Source organism: Chamaea fasciata, unplaced genomic scaffold (assembly GCF_029207755.1).
Source record: "Chamaea fasciata isolate MVZ Bird 193981 ecotype frontalis unplaced genomic scaffold, bChaFas1.0.hap1 SCAF_10, whole genome shotgun sequence".
Lineage (NCBI taxonomy): Eukaryota > Metazoa > Chordata > Aves > Passeriformes > Sylviidae > Chamaea > Chamaea fasciata.
Genome location: NW_027094095.1, coordinates 16188236 through 16213107, shown reverse-complemented (window position 1 = coordinate 16213107; position 24872 = coordinate 16188236). Strand labels below are relative to the sequence as shown.

The following is a 24872-nucleotide window of genomic DNA, read 5'->3' as shown; positions in this document are numbered from 1 at the left end:
TGTCTGTGCGTACTAAAACCCTTTTTAGCTAGATTCCCAGATGAAAGCAGCAAATAAAACCTACTCTCTGCTCATGTTTTAAAAAGTTATGGATATAGGAATCTAGGAGAACTTCAGCAAGTTGGATGAAAACGCATTGAGTTTGAAACTCTTCTCTCAAGTCCTGGTGAACCATGGGCTGGGCCAAACACAGCATAGCTTTGATGCAGACTGGGATCCCAGAGGGAGGTGTGTGGGCTGGCTGCTCCCCAGGGACTAGTGCAAGGGCCAGCATGTTTTTGCACTGCCAGCTATTTTCCCATTGCCACATATGCAACATCTCTTATTCTTGCTCCAAACCTTAGGTGAGTTACATGAGGGGTGTTGGCTGGTCCTGCCACCAGACCTTGCAATCCTCCTTCTTACAAGCTCCTCTAATCCTTTTTTCAAAGAACTGCTTTTCTCTAACAAAGCTGTGGTGGTGCCACCTACTTTCCTTGAAAAAGAGTTGGTGTTAGAGCGGATCGGCACTTACAGGAATGCACCAGGAGCAAAGTGGTAGAAAGAAATCATTCTGGGATTTCACATGAATTCAGGATGTGCCTAGAAAATGTAGGTACTTGCAGGCTCCTGAGTTTGTTGCCAACAGCAACGGGATAGTGTTGCAGTTTAAAAGTTTAGTGTTTGAAACACAACCTAACTATGAAAGAAAACGTTCTGAAACCAGAGTAATATCTGAAACATAGAATCCTTGTAGTGGAGCAGGTTGATTACCAGGCATTTGTTGGCTTGCTGCCACAGCCTGGTAGGAGCATTAGCAAAACAAGTGGTAAGAAACAAAGCAGCGTGGATTTTGTCTTGTATTTTTCCTCATTCCATTGTTACTATGACATCATTAATTTCTTTCACATTCATGTAAGTGGTGTTACAGAAGAATTTCATGGAGAAGCATCATAATGCAATTTAAAAAAAAATCAAATTAATTTTGAAATAATTATTTGGAATAATTATTTATATACTGGTATATCAGGGCTTTGTATGCCTAATGGTAAGCACTTCATATGTCACTGATTCTTGCTTTCAATTTTGTCTGGGCTTGCTGTAAGGCAAGGAATGATGTCTGGAGCCCTGCATATTCTCCAAAAAGCATGGTATTGGAAAACACCTTTAAACTCAGCTCAACTTATTGTAAACCTTGTGTCTTTTCACAGTGAGTTTAGAATTTTCTAATGACCTTCCCCAGATGTTCTAAGCTGTGTATGAAGTGTGCTTTGCAAGATAATTGCTTTTCTTAACTTAGTCTTTGGTGCTTTTTAACCTAGCACATTCTGTAGAGATTTGTGCTTACAGAGTGCACTGAAGTCTGACAACAATGAACTCATTTGGACTAAAGAAAGGATTGGTTGAAAAGAGCCTAGCCTAATTCATTGTTCTGATGATCAAGTAGTACCAATGGCTGCTGAATCTCAGTGGTTTCTTGTTGTTAAGATGTAAATTTATTAGATCTTTGTAACTGCAAAACAGTGCCTTAAATTGGAGCTTTTGTTTTACTGGAAGCCAGCCTAGTTCTTGGAGCATGTGAACTGCCACCATGAGTTGTAACAGAGATCTGTAGCTGCAGCTGAGCTCCTGAGAGAAAGATACTGTCTTCTACAAAAGTTCTGGTTTCTTATATATATGGACAGTGGAATACTAGTAATAGTATTGTTGAGTTCATCAAAGCTGTAACAAATTCTCATTCCTTTTCCTGTTTGTATTTAGCTTTGCTTATATTTTCCTGAGTAAAAAATGTTTTTCCATGGGGATTTGGGGGCTTTATTTTCTCACGAGCTATATCTGGCCTACATCTCAGTGAGGCAACTTCCTTTGGGCCTCTGTCTCTCCTCATCAGGAGAGATGAAGTGTCACTTGTGTGCCAAAGGCTGTGCAGCTCCTCTTGCCTCCCCTTTGAGCAGGAGATAGGACATAGGAAACTTCATGCTGATCTTTCTGCATAGCCTCAGCGTGAGGAGCAACAGCAGTGCTTTGTTTCCCTCTGTACACTTGCACTATCTAAGGATACCAGGAAGAAACTTCTGGTCCCCAGATGTGCAGCATCCATTTTGTAGACACTACACACCCTACGTTTTGCCTGGTGAAGTTAATGTAATATTGACTGCCCTCCAATAGCCTTCTGTCATTCTTCAGGACACAACTAGAAAAATGTCAACAGCTGCAAGTACACTGATGGCTGGAGATGACTGCCTCGGCAGGGTTCTGCAGTGTGCCTCAAGAAGGGAAACTTAGCATCCTTGAAGGATGGCTGACTGTTGCAGATCATTACTGTCTTGCCTGCTGACAGGCAAACTGCTATTTATTTTCTCTTGCAGTTGGACAAAATTTTGCTTTAACAATAAAAATCTAGGCATTGTCTCTTAATATCTCTATTAGAGGGGTCTGATACAAGCAAGGACAGAGAAGGACCTAATGGCAGTGAGGTCCAGTTAAAAAGCAATAAAAACAATCAAATACAAAGGAATACAATTGTCCTTGTGACATTTACTGCCACAGGGGTTAGTTTGCAATACCAGCAGTTGGTTCAAAGTCGACCAGCCAAGCCTTTCGACCGTGTTAGGCTTGTAGAGTTCTGTATCAGGCAGGACAAGGATGCTGCATCTCGCTTAAGTGCAGGCAGAAACCTTTTAGAAGGTAATCTCTAGACAGCATGATGGCAATAACTTTCTTCTGTAGAGTCTATGTATGCACACACCTTTCCTTTGTATAAAAAATCTTCAGCTATAGTAACTGCTGTGAGTACAATAGATACCCTATAGTATTGTTCTGTTTCATCTGCCACCTAGCCACACTTCTTGCAAACTCAGTGTTGCTCATGTCTATCAGATTCTTTTCTGTGTGCCGGGGGAAAAACACCCAAGCCGTAAGGTGGGGTACCTGTTAAAATTACACAGCATCATACTGACACTACAGAAGGTGATGGCTTAGCACTATTTCCAGCATGATATTCTCTTGCATGTGGGGTTTTCATAAACGAGTTACACCAAATAGAATGTTTGTGAATATTTGTTCTTTAAATACAATTCCCAGTTAGAGTTCCACTAGATAATACTGGACTACAAAGTAGTGAAAAAGGGAAATACATCTTTAAGTAAGTTGTCTATGAGTTTCTTCCTGATTGCTAAATTGTCGTGGTCCCTATTGGATAATGGCTGTTTTGGAGGCAGCAAACCTGAGTTGTGCGTAGGGATACTGAATTCCTTTATGCCTCAGCAATCCTACTGTTAATATCTATACTTGAGTATTCCCCCAGTGGGCTATAGTTGCAGACCACTTTAAGAATAGCCTGCCTCACATGTTCTTAGAATTTTGTGGTTTTTACAGACTGTTCTGATATGCTCCTTCCCTTCTATCCTTTTATCACTCATGCCTATTGATGTGGTGCATCCTAACCTGCAAGGAGTATCTTCTCTAAGTGACTGATTCATGGAACTTGAAAACAAATCAGCTGTGAAAAGGGCTTTTTGTGGCACTTGCAGGTGGATTTTTTAGCACAACAACTATTCTTTTCCCTGTATTAAGACATAAGGGAATCAGCAGTACAGCTGAAAAAAAATCATCCCTCCCAAACAACTAAAATGAACAAACCTTTCCCTACAAATGTGGCAATATGGGAGATGTGATGCAAGTGTCTTAAACTCTGTGAAACAGTAAATCCTGAATTGTGGAAATTAGAATTCTCTATTAAAAGTTATTTCTAGTGTAACAGTGAGAAGTCTTTGCTCTTTAGATAACGAAACTAGGATGGCATATTGAATGATGCCTGCTCGAGAGGTTTGGAACAGTTTTTAAAGGCTATTCCTAATACAATTCTGCAGTAAAGGTCCTGGATTCTTAAAGCAACTGCTTTGAAGAGATGGTTTTGCATTATCACAACCATCTGAGCTCCAAGGTCCAAGGATGCCAGATTTCCCTAGCTTTTGCTTATGCAGAAAGGCACCATTTAATACTCTGGAGGAGACAGTCTAGAAAACTTCACTCTGCTTTAGAAGTGAGCCCATAAAATACAGGGCGCTGCCAAGCAAAGTTTTTAATAGCAGGTTATAGAAAACTGCAGAATCTTGCATTCTGGAAACATCTTATGGGATTTACTGAGATAAGAGGAAATTTCTAAAAGATCTGCCAAAATCATTTTGCTGTCTGTGAAGCAAAATGATGGATGCATCCATGAGTCTTTCAAAGTAGTAAATTTACAGTCTGTGTTAAGCAGAACTCTAAAATTAAGATAATCTGCTGAATTTCTGGAAGTAATAAATCCAGGAATGTGGCTGGATTTTAAATGTTAACTGAAAGAGTTAAAGTTTCTTGACTTTTTACAGGAAAAAAACTTATTTAAAATAGAATTAACTTTTTCAGATCCAGAAACCAGTTACTTAGTTCTGATTTAAAATGCCACTTTTTTTGTTTTATTTACTGAGTTCCTTGTTGTGGTAAGGATGCTGTTTTTATTGACTGAAGCTTAGTGATAACAAAATTAATTGCATTCCTGAGGTTTCTTAAGTAGATTCTCTGAAAATAGCCTGAACATTCCCAGGGGATTGTTGCCTAGCTTATGAGATTCCCTATGGATGTTTTTTCCATATGGATGTTTGCAGAAAGTAAGTAAGAATATTAAAGTAATAAATTTATACCAAAACACTCTATCTGTTGCTGCTAATTTTCTTTCTCTCTCAAAGTCAATTTGTACTGTCTACATGTTAAATATGCAAAAACTCTGAAGCAACAGAAAGGTGAACAAGAAAAATTCCAGTGCAAATTTAGCCTAACATGTTCAATGGGATTTTTTTTTTTCAACAAATCCTTCCTAGGGAACTTCCTGCAGTTTTTAAAATTCCGTACGTGACCCGTGTACTTATGTAATTGTGGTACTAGCTTACATCTGGTGAAGATGGAGGGATAAAGTGCAAATTATTGGATTTTTTCTTTTTTTCTTTTCCTTTTTTTTTTCCTAGTGCTAGCATTGTCAATGTCACTTTAAGTGACAGTTCTTGGAAGGTCTAATGTGGACAAAAACTTCAGGATACTTGTGTGAAATTTTGAAATCTCTAGCTTAACTGAGTTTCTATTCTGAATTTCTATTCTTGATTCCTACTGCCTTAGAGCTGTAAAACACAGATGTTACCTACTGTGAAGAACAGTGAATGAGGAAAAATGTGTGGAAGTCATGGTCTTGAATTTTCTAAAGAATTGCTAACTTTCCCTGCCCCATCAAGCAACTTTTGTTCCCATTCTTGGTAATATGGCATGTTATTACTTGTTTTTCCCTCATGCTATTATTATGCTAGGTTGGAAAGCACTTTAAATATGAAAAGCAATAGAGGGTCACTTCACAGGTTAGGAGTTCTGGAAGCACATACATACACAACAACCTTAAAATCACATGTAAAAAGGGTCCACTGATCTTACTCTTTCCATGTGAAGTCTTATTGTTCCCGTTACATCCTTTCCTGGTTCTTGCTTTCAAAATCTAAGAAAATATTAACATTCTCATTCCCTACGTTCTTGTTTCTTCTCTCCTGGTGAGGACCTCTATCACGAAGACAAAAAAAATTCTATCTCAGTCCTTTAAATACAGGACTTAAGAAGGAAGATGATTCCTTTGTATGTTTTCTCTGCCCTGTCAGAGTACAGTGTCCAAACAACACACTCAAATGACTGTTCTGTATTAGCAAAAAAGCCTCTTTGCCATGGAATGAGTGACTAAAGGAGATCTCTGAATATTTCTGCTACATCCAAAGGAACTGTAGCTCTTCTGTTAAACTTGGTTAGCTTCATCTAGATGGTATGAAACCAAGGATAAAACATGTTATCTGTGCTGGAGTGCAGTATGTTTCTAGAAATGTGAGATCTTTGCAGTCACAGACTGCAGGCTTTGTTAGCCTTTCCAGATCCTGAGCCAAAAATAAGCTGGTGAAACAGATGGGAAAGTGGGAAGCTGGAATTACTAGATGGGCAAAGTGAAAGTTCTTGGGTAATCTTAACTGCAAATTTTTGTATTTTAAGGGCTCCCTTTGAAATTAAAATTTATTTCTCCAATTCATTTATATCTCTATACAGTTTTTATGATTTTTTTTACTGTAACGTTGATGTTAGAAGGTTTTGATATTTTGTGGTGCTTGTTTATGTTTTTCAAGCATTTGCAGAAATAGGTTTTCCAGAGATATATTTTCAAAAAGGTTTGTTTTTTAAGCACCGGAGAGTCCAACTCTTTGTTTTCTGCTCAAGAGTTTTGTTGGAGTTAAAAAAAAGCAATTTTTTATTTGTTTTCTTCAATTAAAAAATAACAGGGGTAAAAATTAGTGTTATCTTCTAGGACTCTATATTCATCTGATATAAATCTTAAAGAAATTGAGGAGCTGTTCATGAGGAAAATACAAGAAAGCAACGTTACTACTCTTCCGAAGGCTCAAAATAATGTAAATTGTCTTGGACAAAGCAAAAGAACACTAGTTGATCAGAACAGTCCAAGTGGAGCTGTGCAGAAAGAAGCTGTTTGTTTGTCTGATATTGAGGAAGAAATTCCAGAAACAGTCATTGATGCAGAAAGCGACAAAGCTGCTGCAGGTAGGTTTGGAATTACACTTTTTTCTCTTTTTGCGTTTTAAATAATTGTTCAAATACTCCTACAGTTGTAAAAATGCAGGCAAAATTAACACTATTGTTACAGCACAGCTGGATATTTTTTCTATGGCCCACCTCATTGTCTCACTCTATGAACAAATGAATTGCTGCAGAAGTTAGGCAGGCACAGTTCCCAGCCAATGTGTGGTGTAATAAATCTGGAATTGCCAGGCATCAGGCATGGTCATCACCATGTCCTGCCTTTTCCCTGGAATACTTGAGGTCCACTCCTCACCACGTGGGACATACAGCAGAGTATCTCCCTTGTAGTCCTTTCCTAGCAAATTGCACTGCTTCCACTATTGTTTTATGAGGGTTCTGGAACCTTTCACAATCTGCCATACTACAGCTCTGAATGAAATAATAGAAGGAAATGTTTAACTGTATCTTCTCCAGAGGTGCTGGCTGCTCCAGCTGCGACAGTGACACGGGCTCAAGCAGCAGATCTGCTCAGGTGGAAGCCTGTAGCACGGCATGACCCCAAACTTCCTCAGGGGCAACTCCTCTTTAAGTGCAGAGGTTTGGGACCACTGCTGAAAAAAATGAACTGGGTGCTTAATCTTATGGAAGAGTAACTGTAGCACTTCTTCTGTAGATACCAAATAGGGAGCATTGGTCAAGTTTCTGGTAAGTCAAAATAAGAAGTAAAAAGCAATGTTTGGAAAACTTTTCAAGGAAAATCCTAGCTTGAATATGCAATAATAAAAAAATGTAATTATGTCAGATTATTTTCAAATATTTTGTCTGTGCACTGTCAATAGTCTCTTGTACACCTGACAAAGGGAAAACAGCTCTTTCTCCCTATATGCAGGTAATTCCAAAGTAGAAACTGCGTCTGTGTTAGGAGAAGACTTACTGATGCTCTACAAGAGGTGCTGTTGTCCAGATATTAATATATGTGTAGAAGGCAAAGATTTTCAAGCTCACAGGTACATAAGTATTTACAGTAAAAAGATGTTCAATCAATAACCATCTGGTATAAAATGCTGCTGTTACTGTATATCTGTAGGATGTTATTGCTGGTGCTGTTTCCTATCTCTGAATTGTTACAGTTTTTAGCTCTTATGTGTGGAGTGGCTGTACTTTGATACTAATGAATATAATTTATCATCAACAGCAACTATTTTGGAAACAACTGCACTTTTAGAACTTCTAAGACTGCCACTGTAAACTCATATATTGAGTATAGAGTCATGGAAATACTTGTAGATTTTTTCCTAATTTATATATATATGAAATACAAAATAATAAAAAATAATCTGTGCTCTGTAAAGAAAATGAAAAATCTACTAATAAACCATTCAGTTATTAATGCTGAATAAAATTTTCATATAGGCAGAAAATTTCTTGAGTATTAATTTTTGTTTCAGCTCTTGAGAATCTGCACCTACAAAATCTGGTTTTACTTTCATTACTTCAGTTACGTAGGTGCAAAGATTGTCAGGAGATTTTCCTAGATCAAAAGTCCAAGACCGTTTAAGAACTTTGGCTTATTGTGCTCGTGTGGCTTGGGAAAGCAAATTAAAGTGTCAGTACCATTCCTTGTACCTTTGATATAAGTCCTTTTGCATATGAGATAACAAACTAGACAGCCTGGATTTTGTTCCCTTTGAGTATATTAAGTAATTGAAAGGGACTATAATAACCTTCCATTACTTTTAGTACTTTCTCAACACAAAACTGGGGGGGGGGGGGTGTGTTTATTACTGATGTTACAATATCTTTATAGAAGATATGTCATAATTGTGTGGGTATTTGGATATATGCTACATTTTCAGAATGAAGTGTAGTAAAGAATGTTTCTTCAGGTCTACATTATATGTTCTCAGATACATAAGTTTGAGAAACAAATGCTTTAATGCAGAAAAAATAATGCAACAAAGAGCTTCTATCAGCAGAGCTTATTTAATTCAGGCCACTTACTGCCTGGAGCGATGTATCTAGTTTAACTAGCATCAAAAAACATGGCAGTAAATCATAGAGAAAACAAGGATGTTCTGAAACAGGCACAGGACTTGAGCTCGTTTTAGCACTGTGTCATGTGAACAGTAGGAGCTATAAGGGCAATGGAACTTCCAATATCATTGTGGTGAAAGCACCACAATGATTTACTTACTGTAAGGGGGTTTTTTTAAGTTCTCAAGCAGGAGACAGGTTAGGCCCCCAGCATCTCCCACCACTTGTGCCAATATTCCTTACTTTCTCATGAAGTCCTGTGAACTTCTAATAGACTTTAGTGTTGCTGGTTTGTGTCTTCCTAGTGTTGCATTCTTACAGAGCTCTGCATGAAGCAAGTCAGATTTGCTTGGTAATAAAACTGGCACTAACCATCACTGTAGGAAAGCACAGATAAAGTTATTTCAAAATAAGTTGGTATCTCCATATATTTTACAAATATATGCCGATAAAATTTAAATTCAGGTACTGCATACTTGTCCATGTTCTGTTGAGGACCTGTCTTATTTAAAATGAGTCTTTGAAATATCCACTCTAACTACACCCTTGAAGTTGATTGATCACTGTTCATTACTAAAATTTATTTGGAACGGAAGAAAAAACTGGAGAAAAGGGTATTCCATACCTCTATGATACTGTTTTATTGTATCTTATTAAAAAAAGATTGTGTGTATGCCCAGAATTTCATACACTTCAAGTTAGGATGTAATATCCATTTACATATACATATTTCACTGAGATATGAAATGTTCAGTAAGAGCTTTGTTGTTATTATTTTTGCTGGATGACTCACAGGAGGAATGTGCGAGAAGTTTCTAATTTAAACTATTGAGACTTCTGAAGCAGGAGGAGGGAAGAGAGATGAGAGAATACAGAATAAAAAATGACTAGAAAAGAGACCATAAATAGCATTCTTCATGCTTCTTCCTACGCAGAATGAGAGTGCTCAGAAACATTTTCAGAGACGACAAATACATGTAACAGAAAGGATTCTCATGCCTAGTATAACATTTTGCTTTTTCTGCCACAGGAAATACATGACATAAGCTAATTTTATAAATAATAGGAAGCTTAGCAAGTGTCATGAAAAAATTCTATGTATGAGAACATTATCTGTGGCTGTAGTAAGCCAGATAAGATACAATAAGGCTAACACTCTAACTGGTGTGGATCTGGAAAAATTGAAATCACAAAGCAGTTTTCATCCACTATCTTGTCCTCCTCTCTGCCACTGCACTTTCACTTTAAGAGTCCTGTTGCAAAGGTCTTCTTCCTTAGTATTTTGAAGACTGATTCTGGTAGAGATACTGAGCTACAGGCTGCAGCTCTGGGGTTTCTTTATTGTCTTTTATGGAAGTAGTAGTAAATTGAATTAGCCCTGTTATGGCCAGTTATGCCTTTTAAATATAGAAGGGCAATAAGTGTAAACAGAAGTAACTAATAGCTCTTGTTGTAAAAACACATCATATTGTCCCAGCATATGTTAATAGCAAGTTTTGTTTGGCTTTTGGTGGATAGCAAATTTTGAATACAAGACCTTACATACTTATCATTTTGAAAAATACACATTTTGTAATATAAGAAGAATTTAAGATGTTCAGGATATAATTATTTATAATGGGGCTGTATAAACTATTCAATAACTCTGTTATTTACTCTTATTTGGTAAATAAAACAGGAGAAATAAATGTGAAATTTTAAATAAAAGGAAGATGCTTGTGGTAATAGATTTCTTCTGTGTGAATCTCAAAGTCATATTAAAACAAGCTTTAACTGAAAAATTTATAGAGTACTGTTTGTTTTTTTCTGTAGCATATTTTGAAATTCCAAACATACTGGGAGAAAAGGCATGCAGTACACAGCTGACACCTTAATGCATAAAGGGCAAAGATTTAAGTCAATGTTATCAAAGAGTCTCATCATGAATATTTGTATGTAGGGGAATAATGTTTACTTTTTCTCTCTCAGGGCCATTTTATGTGCCAGATCTAGTTACTTTGCTGCTATGCTGAGTGGAAGTTGGGCTGAGAGCTCTCAAGAGCACATCACTCTTCAAGGGTAAGTGTTGTCTCTGCAAGTCATGTGGGAGCAAAGGTAGGCAATTTACAATCGCTGCAAATATGTAACAACTGTGCTGTGTACAGAGCGCTGAAGATTAATATGCCTTGACACTTTTCTCCAGCCTGATACATTTCCTGAGTACTGTTTTGACTCCAGGATGAAACTCTGTGTGTAGTATATTTGTTAATATTGTCAGATGATTCAGAAAAGTCTGTTTCATCAGCAGAAGGGCACTAATCCTTTTGTGCAGAGTATGTTTTAATATTCACAATCTACTTGAGAATTCTTTCACTTCTTTTTGTACATGCCATGAAAAATACTGTGAGTGTCTGAACAATGTAATTTTCATACTTTTTGTACAATAAGTATATTTACAATGTAAAGATAAATAATATTTCCTAAATAGTGTTTGAGATACTCCAGCAGCATATACTAAAGCAATTTGATCTAATGGGCTTGTTCACCATGGCTTTCTGTGTGAGAATAGTGGAGCTGTCACTGTAGGATGAATACTTGAGACTTCACAGATAAGCTGGGGACTGCCAGGTTACTTCTTTTCAGAATCAAAAAACTCTATTGAAATACATTCAATTTCCTTTAAAAGCAAGGGAGTACTGATCCATGTACATGTTGGCTTTTTTTTCAGGCATGATGTTGGCTGACTCAGTTTTCCTCAGAAAGAACTGTGTACCTTGCAGTGCTGCAAAATGTAACTGCTTTGTGTTAATATAAAATCTCTTGACCAAGTGATGCTTTCTTAAATGTTCATTTTAGGTTCCTGTCAGTGTAATAATGCTGCTGCAAAATCAGAAAGGTTATCTGTTGATTTGGTTTTAACTTCCAAATCCTTATAAAACTACATATTTGCAATTTAATTTATTCCTTAGTTTTTATGGTGTTTTAGAGGCTGATAGTCGCCAGTTAATCTGGTGTTTACACTTCTCTCTCTGTAATTGATTTCTCTGTGGTTAAGAAATTTCCATCCTTATTTCTCAGTAGAGACATTTTCCTGAGAAGTACTGAATCCTTCTATGAGACTATTCTCATGCCAGTGTCTCATAATTTCTGTTATTATGAGTCATATGCATAATTTTACCTTTTCCAGTTCACTTTTCTGCTTAATGCGGGTTTCTGTGCTGTCTTCTACAACATTTATAAATGAAGTACATATGGCTTACTCTGAAATAATGAAAATTCTTCTTATGGTAACAGCTGTCAAGACTGTGGGGAAACTCCTTCTTGCTGACTTTATGTCTGTTGTGTGTACTGCTATACAGGGAGACAGCTGTGCTGATTTTGCTTCTTTGCACATTGCAACGCTGGGTTTTTTCCTTTTGTTTTTAGTCATCAATGTCAATTGCTTAAACATGTCTAATGTTTTAAAGGGTCTTAGCTCTGCATGAATATTCCATTTACATTAATGCACACAGCACTTGTGGGTCCTGAAGAATGCGCACAAAAATGTATGTGCACAGGCGAAAGAAAATGTCGTTCAGATCATGTCCATCATTGAGGCATTCTGTGCCCTTCTGTTAAGATGCTGGGTCTGTGAAAGGATGCAAACACTGCTGTGCCAGCCTCCTTAATCTGAATAAAGACTTTCTAAATATTCTGAGTAACATTTCTACTTAGCCTTGTAATAAAACTACTAAATGTATTTTTAGTGTTGCAAAAACGTAAACATATCATAAATAAAGACTTAGGGTAATTATAATAAAACAATTTTGATATATATAGTTACTTAATTGTTGACTTACTGCTAGTAAAGAGCTTGGCAAGGATGAAAAAATACTTCCATATTATTGGTGTAAACAATATAGTTATTAGTATTAGTCTGCTTATTACTTATTTTCAAAGATCTAAAGTGTTAGGAAGTTTCAGCAAGTCCATCCAGTAGTTAAATTCACCCCAAATGTAGTCCATTTAGACACTTCTGCATTGCAAAATCTTATTGCTTTGATTTTACCGGATCATTTGCCTTCCATTCACAGAGCAGCTGGAGGATGTATCAGCTTTCTGACCAACTTCCTTTAGCTAAGAAATGTGATGCATTTTATTATGGGCATGTCTCTATTTGTATTTTTTCATTCTTATTTTTTGCAGAATAAGCCATGCAGAAATGAATGTCATCTTGCATTTTATATATGGAGCTATTTTGGACTTCCCAGACGAAGTTGATGTTGGGTATATGTCAAATTTTATTGTTTTTTAATTTTAGTTTGTGCTTCTTTGCTTGTTCTATATTTTCTCAGTTAAAAATCAAAAGGAAAACTCCAAAAATAAAGCTGTTGTAGAAATCTTACTTATTTGACAGCTGCCAAAAAAGGTGTGCCAGCTGGTTTTGGAATACTCTATGAGAAGATGTGATGTTTTCTACCAAAATAACTCCCAATTTGCCTGTACCTTCCTTTTAGTTTTTAGAATAATATATACAATGTTAATAAAAGTTTATAAAAGTTAATATTTAGAATTTATTTTTGAATAATCATTCGAGGTGATGAGAAGGCTAAGTAGTTAGTCTTAGATCATAAAAGATGATATATAGGAACCAATGTAAATGTTGGTATTTTCTTCTGGGATAGTTTTAAATCACAGTTTTATACAGAACCCTGTATTAGTGAAATAAATTCTGAAATTTGTGAATTATTCTCTGAAACCATTTATATATTAGGTGATGAACTCTGCCACTAAACGTTAAAATGCTACAATTTCCTAAAATGTGCAATTGTTTATAATATGTCCCAATATCAATGTTGAGCTAATGAATTGATATATAAAATGAAAATATTATATTGATTATTATATAAAATAATTGTTTGCTCACTCTGCTTTTTAAGAATGTCATCAATAACATTTTATGTAATCTTTGGGAAAAAACCTACAAAATTCTGGAACTCTGCTGGCACAAATATTTTTTTTATTTGCTATCCTTAAAATAGTGAAACTGAGAGTCTAGTTCTAAACAGTTTCTCAGCTAATGACTGAGGCTTGGTTTTATACGGGCTGAACTCGATGGCTGGGAGATTATTATTAGGTCAATATATGTTTCTGTTTTGAAGATTATTCTTTAGCAAGTGTCACACTTGGTTCTCAATCTCCTTCTGCAGTAAGTTCTGACTGAACCAAGAGGTGAAGTTAGCATGTAAGTTGTCCTGTAAGGAAAATGCAGATATCACAAGGATTTTTTGATTCCTGTCACTACTGCTTTCTCTTTAGTCGCGTGTTGGGCATTGCAGACATGTATGGGCTGGATGGACTAAAAGAAGTAGCTATCTACATTCTGAAACGAGATTACTGCAATTTTTTCCAAAAGGTAGGTCACTTCTCATGCTACTTTGTGAGCCATAGAGCCTGAGAATTTCTAATCTATCACTTAACACTAAATCATAGTGACAAGATACGTAAGACCCATGTGAGCAAAGTGTTGGCTGAAGTCAACAGTCCCTGTTCTCAGGTATGGATCTGGGATAGACGGTGAGAGTAAGGCCTGTGATGTCATCCACTTATTTATAGACACTTGGAAACCCCAGCTGATTAAAAGCAGTATTCTACATGATTAATTCAATGTATTAAATTACACTATGTATAGTTTGATATGTGCTATTGTAAATGCAACTGTTCTTGGTGGGCATATGGAAATGCTGTATATTTGCATATCTTGTTTCATGGGCATCTATTTAGAGAAAAATGTCTGTTCAATTAAAATCGGTTTAAAAACAAACACCTGCTTAGATTTGAGCATTTTCATGCATTAGGCTCATGAGGCTGAATCCTACTTCACTGACATGTTGAAATAGATGACTACATAAAGGCAAACAAATTTAAGTACCATGGCAGTTGACATTACTTCTGAATCTTTGAACTGAAGATCTTGTACTTCTGTATGGTTTCTGTAAATCAAAATGTACAATAATTGTGATAATTTTCTAACTCTAGCCTGTTCCTGGCAAACAGCAACCTGTACTAGAATGCATGGCTATTGCTCATTCGTTGGGAGTGGAAAACCTATATGCTGCTTGCATGAAGTAAGTAAAATAAAATAAAATTACTTTTAATTTATCTGCTTTCTGTTGAAATAATTTTATTTTGCAAGATAGGATTTATTTTGGCACATGAAATGTTTACATTTTAAATGTTTTTTCTTCACGATACTTTAGAGGTATCACTTGTGCTAACAAGTGAAGATAGAACATTTTTCATCTTCCTTACCTAAGAATGGCTCTCTTTTCAACAGATGGGTAGGAAAACATTTTGCAAGATGTTTTTCAGAGAAAAGCTTTGCCAATTTACCTACTGAACTTCAGAACAATTGTCTTGTTATGTTGATTAACTCTTTGGTAAGTAGTGTGCTTTGTATAAAAATAGAGCAATGTAAATTTTTTCCTTATTAGCTGTACAATGTAAATTAAGAGATAATAAATGCAGTATCTTAAATCTGTAGTTCATTTATACTATGTAAAAGTTCCAATTAAAATAACAATTTTAAAAACTATTTTGATGTGAAATGTCATTGCTATGCTTCATGAAACAAAGTCTAGTGACAATCACATCCAAGTCCACCATAATAATAGAAAATATGTTTATGAAACAACTGTGACATCATAATGCAACATTATGGAAGTGTTCAAGGCCAGACTGGATGGGGCTCTGAGAAACCTGGTCTAGCGGGAAGTGTCCCTGCCTCCAGGGAGGCTGGGATTAGAGGACCTGTAAGGTCCCTTTCAACCCAGGCCATCCTATGATTCCCTGATAATGTACTTGGATAGTGAGGAATGGGAAATGACTGTATCAATTTCTGTGTTACATGGTGGCATACATCATTTCTGATTGCCTTTTCATCTTTACCTGTATTCTAATTTGGAAAAATTTACTTTTTTTTTTTTCGGACCTCAGGTGGTCACTGGCTATCAGGGATCTCAAGCTATTTGTTTATGGGCAGTAAACAAATTTGTTTATTTGGTCCCCTCAAAGCTCAGCATTCATTTTTTGTGGCACGCACTTTGTTCCAATTTAGACCTGCTTAGATTTAAGTATTTTCTAATTGTATTTCTGTATAAAACTATGCTCAGAGCTGACGTAAGGTAACTGATTTGAACTAGTCCTGTTAACAGAACTCTGGTCAAGTACTCACTCAGCCTGTCAATACACTGAATTGTAACAGATACATGAAAAGTATGTAGAAATAAAGGTAAATCTGTAGAGCTGCTGCCAAATATGACTGTCTGTGTATGTAGCTGTAATGTGGATTGTCACAGACAAATGTAATCTAACTAGCTCAGGTAACAGTCACAGCATGGCTTTGGTTCTAGCTCACAACTGACAACTTAATACGTGAGTTTATTATTAACTTCATAATATATATCTCATGCTTAAGTCCTTGTCCCCGTGTCTGTTACTGTGTTACCCAAACTAAATAGCTCTGGTGTGGCCGTGCACACTGTCAAACATAGCACTGGTTCAAGAGCTGCACTCTTGAATGGTTCTCACCAAGAACTACCCCTTGCTGAAAGGACTGTGAAGCCTTCTTGGGACTGGTTTTTTTAAGGACTTCTGTGATGAAGTTCTTAAAGTGCTGAGGCCAGCAGGTCAGCTAGGACTGGCAGCTGCAACTGTGCATATTCAGGTGAAAGCCTACAAACTGACAGATTTCAGAGCTCCATGCCTTTAAGTTGGATATTAGGTAAAGGTTCTTCCCCCAGAGAGTGGTTGGGCATTGGACCAGGCTCCCCAGGGCAGTGGTCACAGCACCAGCCTGACAGAGATCGAGAAGTGTCTGGACAATGCTCTCAGGCACAGGGTGTGACTCTTGGGGATGGTGCTGTGCAGGGCCAGGAGTTGGACTCGATGATCTGTGGTGGTACCTTTCAGCTCAGCTGTGATTCTGTGATCAAGAGAAGCTTGAGAATATCCACAGTTATAAACCTGAACAGTTCTACCACAATGCATAAATCTAACAGAATAAAGATGGCAGCTATATGCCTCAAGATTATGTCTGGTATCTCATGTGTTCTGCCACTATATTGTATCAGGATACTGAGCTGCTCTTAGAATATACATGTAGCTATGCGTATCACACATTGTGTAAAATTGGAGAGTTTTAAGTAACATTTTCAGAAATAGATCCGTTCATTCTGGCCTTCATTTGTTTATAGTTAAACCACCACCCACCACTAAACTACCTCAGGTGTGTTACTGCAGCTATGAGCACATGTAGACACACTTCTAGGTTCTTCTCTAGGCCTTTGTGCAATATTGGGAAGCTGAAAGGTAGATGTTCAGGCCTTCCTTCCCCTGTGCTTATTCTAGTATATAAAGATGCTGCAGTTACAGTTTGTGTGGAAATACACGTGCTACCTTGCCAGCATTTGCAGAACAGTCGTGGCACTGTGGTACTTGGTATTGCCCCTGTTGTGTATCCGGTTTCTCTGGAAGGTTTTTGCAGTTTGGACTAAAGTGTGTTTTAGTTCCCGTATTAATGATTTAAAATGTGTTGGTGTGTCTTTGCAAGATTCAGTGGTATTTTATGGACTGAAGTCTGATAGCATGTAGAGTTACAAAATTAAACAATAAAGCATAAGCCTTTTCTGCCCAGAGAATGGTTCTGGTGAGCATTCATTTCAGCATTTAAGACAACCATTCCAAAAACTTGTGGAATTCCTAGGGGTCTTTCACAATCTGCAAAAATGCTTTAAGTCTGCTTGAGGGATGAAGAAGAAAAGGTCTGGCATTAATTTTGCAGGGGCTACTGTATGATTTACAGTCCTTTTATTCTGCTGCTAGGGTTGTCTGCTGAAAAACTTTTAACAGTTACACCCAGTTAAACAGTATATTTCTGCTGATCCTTTCATTTACTGATACTGGAAATGTAAAACCTAGTTAATATGACAGCCCTTTAGAGAAAAAAAAGATGCAAAGAAAAGGAGATTGTTGATGGGAAAAGCCTTGGGAAACCACAATGATGAACACAGAAACATTAAAATGGGAGTGCCATTTAAAGCACTGTCCAGGTGCTTTATGTGTGCCTATCCCTGATGTCTCAACTTCATGCAAGAAAATTACTGGGATTTTAGATAAGTAAAGTGGACTCCACTTTAAAATGGTTAGGAAAAAAGTACAGTATGATTAGTAAAATTCAGTTAGAACCACTTCTACGAAGTGCTGAATTAATTAGAAGTCAATGAAGGCATTTTATATTTCACTGGAAGTGGCTAATGGGAGTCAGTGCTTATTGCCTTGTGAGCAGGGGTTGAATTCAAGACAATTCAAAAAGCTTGTAACTGAGTCCAGTGGGAGCAAAATCTAACCATAAGCATATATGTAATTCTTAATTTATGTGATCTGCAGAGAAGCAAACTGGGTTTGCCCAGATATGAGTAAAATAAAATCTAAAATAAATTTTAACAGTGGATGGTTGGATTTTATCTTTTAACTATAACATGCACAAAGAAGGTACTCCCTGCTTTCTAACTCATATAGGACAAATGTGATTGTGATCTGAATCTGCAGTAGGGGTTTTTGTGTCAAATATTTATCTGAATTGTTGCTTTTTCAAGTGTTACTGCATAATTTAGCAGTGTCCTGCTAGGTCACATTGAATAGAGCTTTGAGGCCATTCTAATGTGGATAACCATAAATTCCAAGTTCTTTTCTATGGGCTGTGTGTTAGTTCATAGAAGTTGCCCTCAGGTACTGTGCTGATGCAATGTGTGGAAGAACCAAAGACACAGACCAGGATAATAAATATTAGCAAGTCTGTTTGCCTGTTCGAAATGTAACTAGAAACATAACAGTTACTTTTCTTTGAGAAACTTTAGACAACAAAGAGGGTAAGTTCCGTTAAAACTCCATTGGGGAAGACAAATATTTGTTGTCTGACTCCTTTAAATAAAGCAAAAGGATTCATAATTATGAAAAGGTTTTCTCTGTATCCTGAATGCTAGGCCATCCACACTCACCTAAAACCTCAACTTAGCAGTTTTATTCAAGGACTTATTACATCTCTCAGTGACCTATGATCTTTTTCTCTGTTCAGCTTCTCCAGCTAACATTTGCCTTATTTTCTTCAGGACTGCAGTATGTAATGACACAGTTGAAAAAATATAATAAATGCTATTGGAAACTTTACTACCTAACTTCAGGCAAAACAGAACCAATAGAGATTTCTTTTCCTGCTTTAGTTTCAAAGGCACTTATAATATTAAGAATTATAAACCCCAAAATTTATTGAAATAAAGGAAATAATTACATGACTGGATCCCTGTGTAAAAACTCACTGACTGGACAGACGCTATTTTACAATCAGCAATTCTTTAGGTAATTGCTTGGCAACAGGCTAATTTCTGTTTCTGTTTCAAGAACCACAAGAATGCTGCTTTCCGTTTGATGGAGAGTGACCGGCTGATCAGTAGCCTTCCCCGAGTGAAATGGACAGAGACAGCTGTGGCCTTGGCATCAAGGCTACATGAGGAATGTGTAACCTTTATTGTTGCAAACTTCCTACAAGTAGTGCAAAGTGAAGGCTTCTCTGTTTTGTTGCAGGTAAAAGTGCCCTCAAGTTCTTACATGCTTCCAAATAAATTGAATTATATCACACTTAGGAAAGTTCAGGCTGCTAAATTACCAAAATAGTTTCAACTTTTGCTTTGAAGTACAGTTCTATGGGGGAAAAAAAAACCAAATCAACAAAATCTCAGGAAGTGCTAAGATTTTTGTGGAGTGGGTTTTTTCAGGTTTGTTTTAAAGCATGTAAATGCTTTGATACACAGGGCTAATACTGCATTCAAGGTATATGCTTCAGTTAAGCAAAAGTTCCAATTGATTTAGTGGGACAGTTTCTGTGTTGCAAAAAGTATAGGTATCAGCTTTGAAAAAGCTTTCAGACCCCTGGGATAACAGCCCAGATTCACAAGATTATGAGTATGAGCAGTGTAGTCAAATTTCTACTGACTTGTGAATTGCACGAATGTGGCAATGCTGCAGGTTCTGGTGAGAACTTACCTAGTCATCCAGTCAGTTCATTTCTCCTGTGAAATATGTTTTTTAATATGGACAGAGGAGTGAAAAAAATAAAGAGGGAAATGGTAAAACAATTTGCCTTTGGATCCAGAGTTGCATGGGGCTATAAATTCATCAAAGTGTGCTTGTTCCTAATATTTCTGTTAATGAGCAAGGCCTCAGGATAATTTCCTAGAGGCCTGGAGAGGGGTGGGGTTATGGTAGGGATACAAAAGAAGATGCTTCTTTGTAAAAACTCCTGCACAGCTTGATAGCAGATCCTCTCTGCTCAGTAATGCTTTTGCATACAAAGTACATGCTTTTGTTTTAAAAGACTGCCTTCTGTTGTTTCCTCAGGCACAGGCAATGAGCAGCAAACCTGACCTTCTAGAACTAATTTCCAAAGCAATTGAAAAAAGCATTAATAATGAAAATAGCTGCTTTCTTCTTGTAGCAGTGGAAATGTTGTTGGACTCTGCAAATGTGAAGGAGATGGTAGGTTCTTCAATGTGCAGTGTTTGTAGAAAAACTCTTCTGGTACAGTTTCATGTCATGGTTCAAATCAGATGATGTGGTGTGAGCTCAGATGGCTCAGTCATGCAGCTGGGGTCATACAGAAAAGCATCTGCATAAATCCAAGGTTCTTTTGGAAGTACAGAAAATGTAGGCATTTGTTTATTTTAAAGAGAAACCCCATCCTGGCAATCAAAAAATTCCTGTGTATTACTGCCAATATAAGTTCTATGGGCAATACTGTCCTATTGATCTTTATTATCACTTTTAATTTGTGGTAAGAGAAAAACTTAGCAAAATGTTACATTACCTAAAACTTACAGGGGAAGAGAGCTTATTCTCTTCCTTCCCTAAATATTTCCCCTGCTTTTTGTGAAGGTCACAGGTACATTTGCTTTTGTTTAAAGCTGTCCTCTAAAGCAAGGACTGACTCTTAATCCAGCGTGTTTTTTGGATTGTGTGGAAGTGTCAGGCTCCATGTGTGTAACATACCATGTATATTCACACAATCTAAATAATGACATTTAAGCTGTGGTTGACTAATTCTGGGAACAATTCATAAATAGAATGACAAAGAATAAAAAAGTAAATGAAACATTAATTACTGCAATCTGGTGCTATTGTAGATATACATGGTCAAAGCAATGAAAATTTAATCAAATACATTATTTTTCCCTGGAGTATTTGACCTTGTTGTGACACAGCTGACAGTGAAGAGCTATTATGGGGTTCATTAAAAAAAAGAAAATGAAAAAAAGAGCAATGAGAGCAATGTAGTGTTTACTAGTGCTGTAATTTGTTGGTTTTAAACTATCGAAAAAAATCACTGTAGTGGGCAATAATCCTTAAAAAACAGCATCTCCATCTACCAGACCGTTATAAAATAAAAGTGATGACATCATTGATCTAGCTTAGGGAGTAAGTAGATTCTGAAAGGAATAATGACTGGTTGCTATGACAATATGCCCCTCGCCAGCTGCTGATTTGTTACTTGAACACAGGGTTTTACGTGCAAGATCCAGGCGCTGCGTGATAAGCTCTGGGTCTTCCTGGTTCAGTCTTTTTATGCTGTTCGTCACACAGAAGGCTGGAAGCTGATGAGGCCAGACCATCAACAGAAAATACAAGCAGGTATGTCTGGCATCAAACGGCATTGGAATTTTTTAGCAATCTGTTTAGTGGATGCAATGCAGATGGAATTGTGGAGCCTGATACGAATTCAGCAAAATTTGTGCTGCTTTGTGTTTTGAAGTGGTGTTTTAGATAGAAGCATGATGGCATGCTTAGCTAGCTTCAAACATGGGAATCTGTAAGTCGTTTTCTGTGAAGAGTCCTCCCTGCTTTTCTTTTTAGGAGTATATATGATAGAAAACCCCCACCCCCACCATCATGTGGTTGGATTCTGTTCTTATTTACAGCTCCTCTAAATTACTGAAAACACGGCAGTAGGATTAAAAACCTGATCTGCCTCATTTTTAAGGAGATAAGAGTTGTGGATGAATTAAATTTGCACAAAGCAGATTATCTGTTCCGTGAATTCCGTTCCTGTCCTTTATCGTTTTCTCCATGATGTATAAATATTGCTCGTCTCTTGCATAATGCTCATCCTGTGCACTGTGAGCAAATGCAGATAGCTGGGCTCCTCGGCTGATTGGCATTGTGAGCTTGTGTGTGCTGCTGCAGAGAGCCCCTAAGGAGCTGCATGGTGTGCTCTCTACATCTTAACAGACAGCACTTCCAGCAAAAAGGAGTTTTTGTTCTGAATGCTCCTTTGTTTTGAAGTACACGAGTATTCTGAGGATGTGGAACTGATGATGGAGTTCAGGTTATGGTTTAATATTAGCTTTGACAGTACAGTGTTGTAAAAGAAAAGAATGTTAAGTACTTCTCTGAATTCAAATCACTTTTGATTCAAAGGAGACGTGAACATTTTTATATCCTTTATGTTAAAAACATCAGTAGCAAGGATATAATAGGTATAAAAATGTTTATGCCTAGAGGTAGATGAAAATTTTATTCTACAATTACATGCTGAAAGATGCAGTGACAGTCTTTCTAAGCATGATTTAGGGATGTAGTGAAATAATATCTCATACTGCTCTGTAAAACAGGGATAGGCTTTCTTCTTGATTATAAAATCCTTCAGAAGCTGGGGAGTTGGCTTTAGAAAAAAGGGTGGGTTGTTCTGATTTGGGGTGGTTTACTTTTAAGATGATCATGTCTCTATTGTGAGTGATGCTTTGGCTACTTTACACTGTGCTTTCAATAGGAATAAAAAATATATAAAATCAAGGTGTGTCTTAATTTTCCAAACTCCATCTTGCCAAAAATTGTTTTGTTTTCTTTTAGGTTAAATTCTGACTGAAGTTGCATACATTTTATATATGAAAAGACTGAAATGTTTGCATGAATTATCTAGTTTTAATTACAGGCAAAGTGATTGTACAATATTGGTAGATAAATTTTAATCCTCAGGTGAAATATGTCTAGGATAACTTAGATCAACTTTCATCTTAAAGATTTCTGATGGTGGCTTTTCTCCTAGAAATTTAGCCTAGATAGATTTAGAAGACTATAACAGAGGAGGTGCCAAAATAAGAGAGATGATATGGTGGTTTTTTCATTTACAACCTGTCTTGTGTTTTCTTAGGCACAAGTTTATAAGGATTTTGTCTTTATATATTGGTATGTATTAATATGCAGAGTCACTGCTAGAAAAAGGATTAGATCCCTGGGGTGCCATTTTCAGCATACCTATTGTGTGATTTTTAGAGACCTATATAAAAATTATTTTTAGTATCTTTAGTAAGAATTCAGCAGAATTTTTTTATTATACATACAAAAACTGTTTCCATGTATAGTGCCTCAGAACATGAGGCACTGAATGCCTAAATTTTTTATATATTTTTTGCAAAACCTTTTTTCCAGCTTAAATATGAATACAGACATAAATGAAACCTATCGATTCTGGGTCTGTACAGTGTCTATAAATATCCCTTTTGTATTCTACAAGTGCAATTGATTTAAAAGCTTTGTTGAAAACTGCTTTCCTCCCAGAGTACATCAGATTAAAAAAAAAAGGCATTCACTGCCTGAAAACTCCACATGACAATCACAGGGATAATTCTCATGACATTATGCTGCATGCTATCTAAAGAGGCACTATGACCTTAGTGTGTACATTTAGATATTTTGGTTTTGCCAATTTTGAAAACTAATATAATTTACTTTAATGTACTTTATCTTTTCTTTATATAGTATAAATAAATACCTTATAATGAACAATACACTTAAAAGCCGTCAGTACTCTAAATCTGAAGGTATCTTTTGTAAATTTTGTACACTTTCAAAGGTCTCAGTGCACTGAGCTTTAAATGAATTGAGCTTGGAGGAACAAAAGTCTTACTATGGACATGGGGAAACAGAAGACTTAAGTAACTTGCTTATGGCCGTGTGATGTCATTACAGATCCCACAGTTTTTGTTCCAAACATAAACCCATGTATTTCCACTTAACATTTGCCATGTCACCAAAATTAGCCTTCCTAGAGTAAATCAGGACCCAAAGAAGTGCTTTCTGATTTCACATGATGTTAACTGAGTGGGCTGGCTTGATTCCTGTCCCCCTTCTTTCCTGCCAAACAGTGAAGAAACTGCTTGTTCCTTTTACAGCTGCATTTGACAAGGGTGATGACCGAAGACTTGGCAAAAAACCTGTATTCACCAGTTCTCAGGTAAACACTTATATCCAAACATTAAAAACATTCAGGTAATTGCAAACAAAACTATTTTCATTGTTTGTTTTAAATTAATACTTACTTTCCGTATTGCTTAATGGAACTTGCTTTTGAAAAATCTGTATTTTCTTGTAAACTGTTTCTGCAGAATCAGTAATGTTGATCACTGGAAGCATCTTAGGACTCAGACTGTGTTGTGTGACATTTTCAAACAGATAAGCTCAAATAAAAGGCAGGATTTTGTGTTCAGAACCTCACATTCCTCTCTTGCTACATAATGAAACTCATCTCTTTCCCAGAGCAAATGGTTTGCTACTGAGCTAATGAATCTCTGCTATTATTACGAGCCACCACAACACTGAGTCTGTTACACTCCCTACTCTGAAAAATATTTGTTAGTGCCCTCAACAAGTGTTCTAGTGAAGCTCACACTCAAAACTACATTATTAATTGGCAAAAAACCAGTATGGGTTTCACATGATTTGACAGTCTTGCATACATTGACACTGGCATCACAAAGATTCCCTTTCATGCGCTTAATTCTCCTTAAAAGAAACTTAAGAGGTTTGAGTTCCTCTTTACCTGAGAGAATCAGTGTTGGCATTTCTGTGTGGATATGCTCTTGGTAATGGTAAAAACATCACGTGTTGTAAAATAATTTTTGGCTTTATGTTTGTAATAATGAATAGTCTTTATTCCTTTTTGGAAAATACGCACATATAACTCAAAAAAATTTTATTACTTAAGCAGACACTAATAATATAAATAAATATTACAGAGTAATTTATCCAAAGTAAAAGTGAAACTCAGATATTTCTGGCTCCTCTACATAGAGCAGTGCTTTAATATTCTTGAAAGCCAGCAAACTGAGCTAAAATATGTGTGTATGTGTGTGTGTGTGTATATATATATATATATATATATATATATATATAAATTTATTTCAATGTTGAATCTT

General features: G+C 36.6%; 1 protein-coding gene across 1 annotated transcript in view; it reads left to right on the top strand.

The window, feature by feature from the left end:
- BTBD8 (BTB domain containing 8) overlaps positions 1-24872 on the top strand; it is a 36206-nt gene that overhangs the window by 779 nt on the left and 10555 nt on the right. The window contains exons 3-13 of the mRNA XM_066192475.1: positions 6347-6597; positions 7466-7583; positions 10579-10668; positions 12775-12855; positions 13888-13984; positions 14608-14696; positions 14906-15008; positions 19027-19209; positions 20023-20160; positions 21180-21309; positions 23850-23911. Of these exons, the coding sequence (XP_066048572.1) occupies positions 6347-6597; positions 7466-7583; positions 10579-10668; positions 12775-12855; positions 13888-13984; positions 14608-14696; positions 14906-15008; positions 19027-19209; positions 20023-20160; positions 21180-21309; positions 23850-23911 (1342 nt within the window). The remainder of the gene's footprint in view (positions 1-6346; positions 6598-7465; positions 7584-10578; positions 10669-12774; positions 12856-13887; positions 13985-14607; positions 14697-14905; positions 15009-19026; positions 19210-20022; positions 20161-21179; positions 21310-23849; positions 23912-24872) is intronic.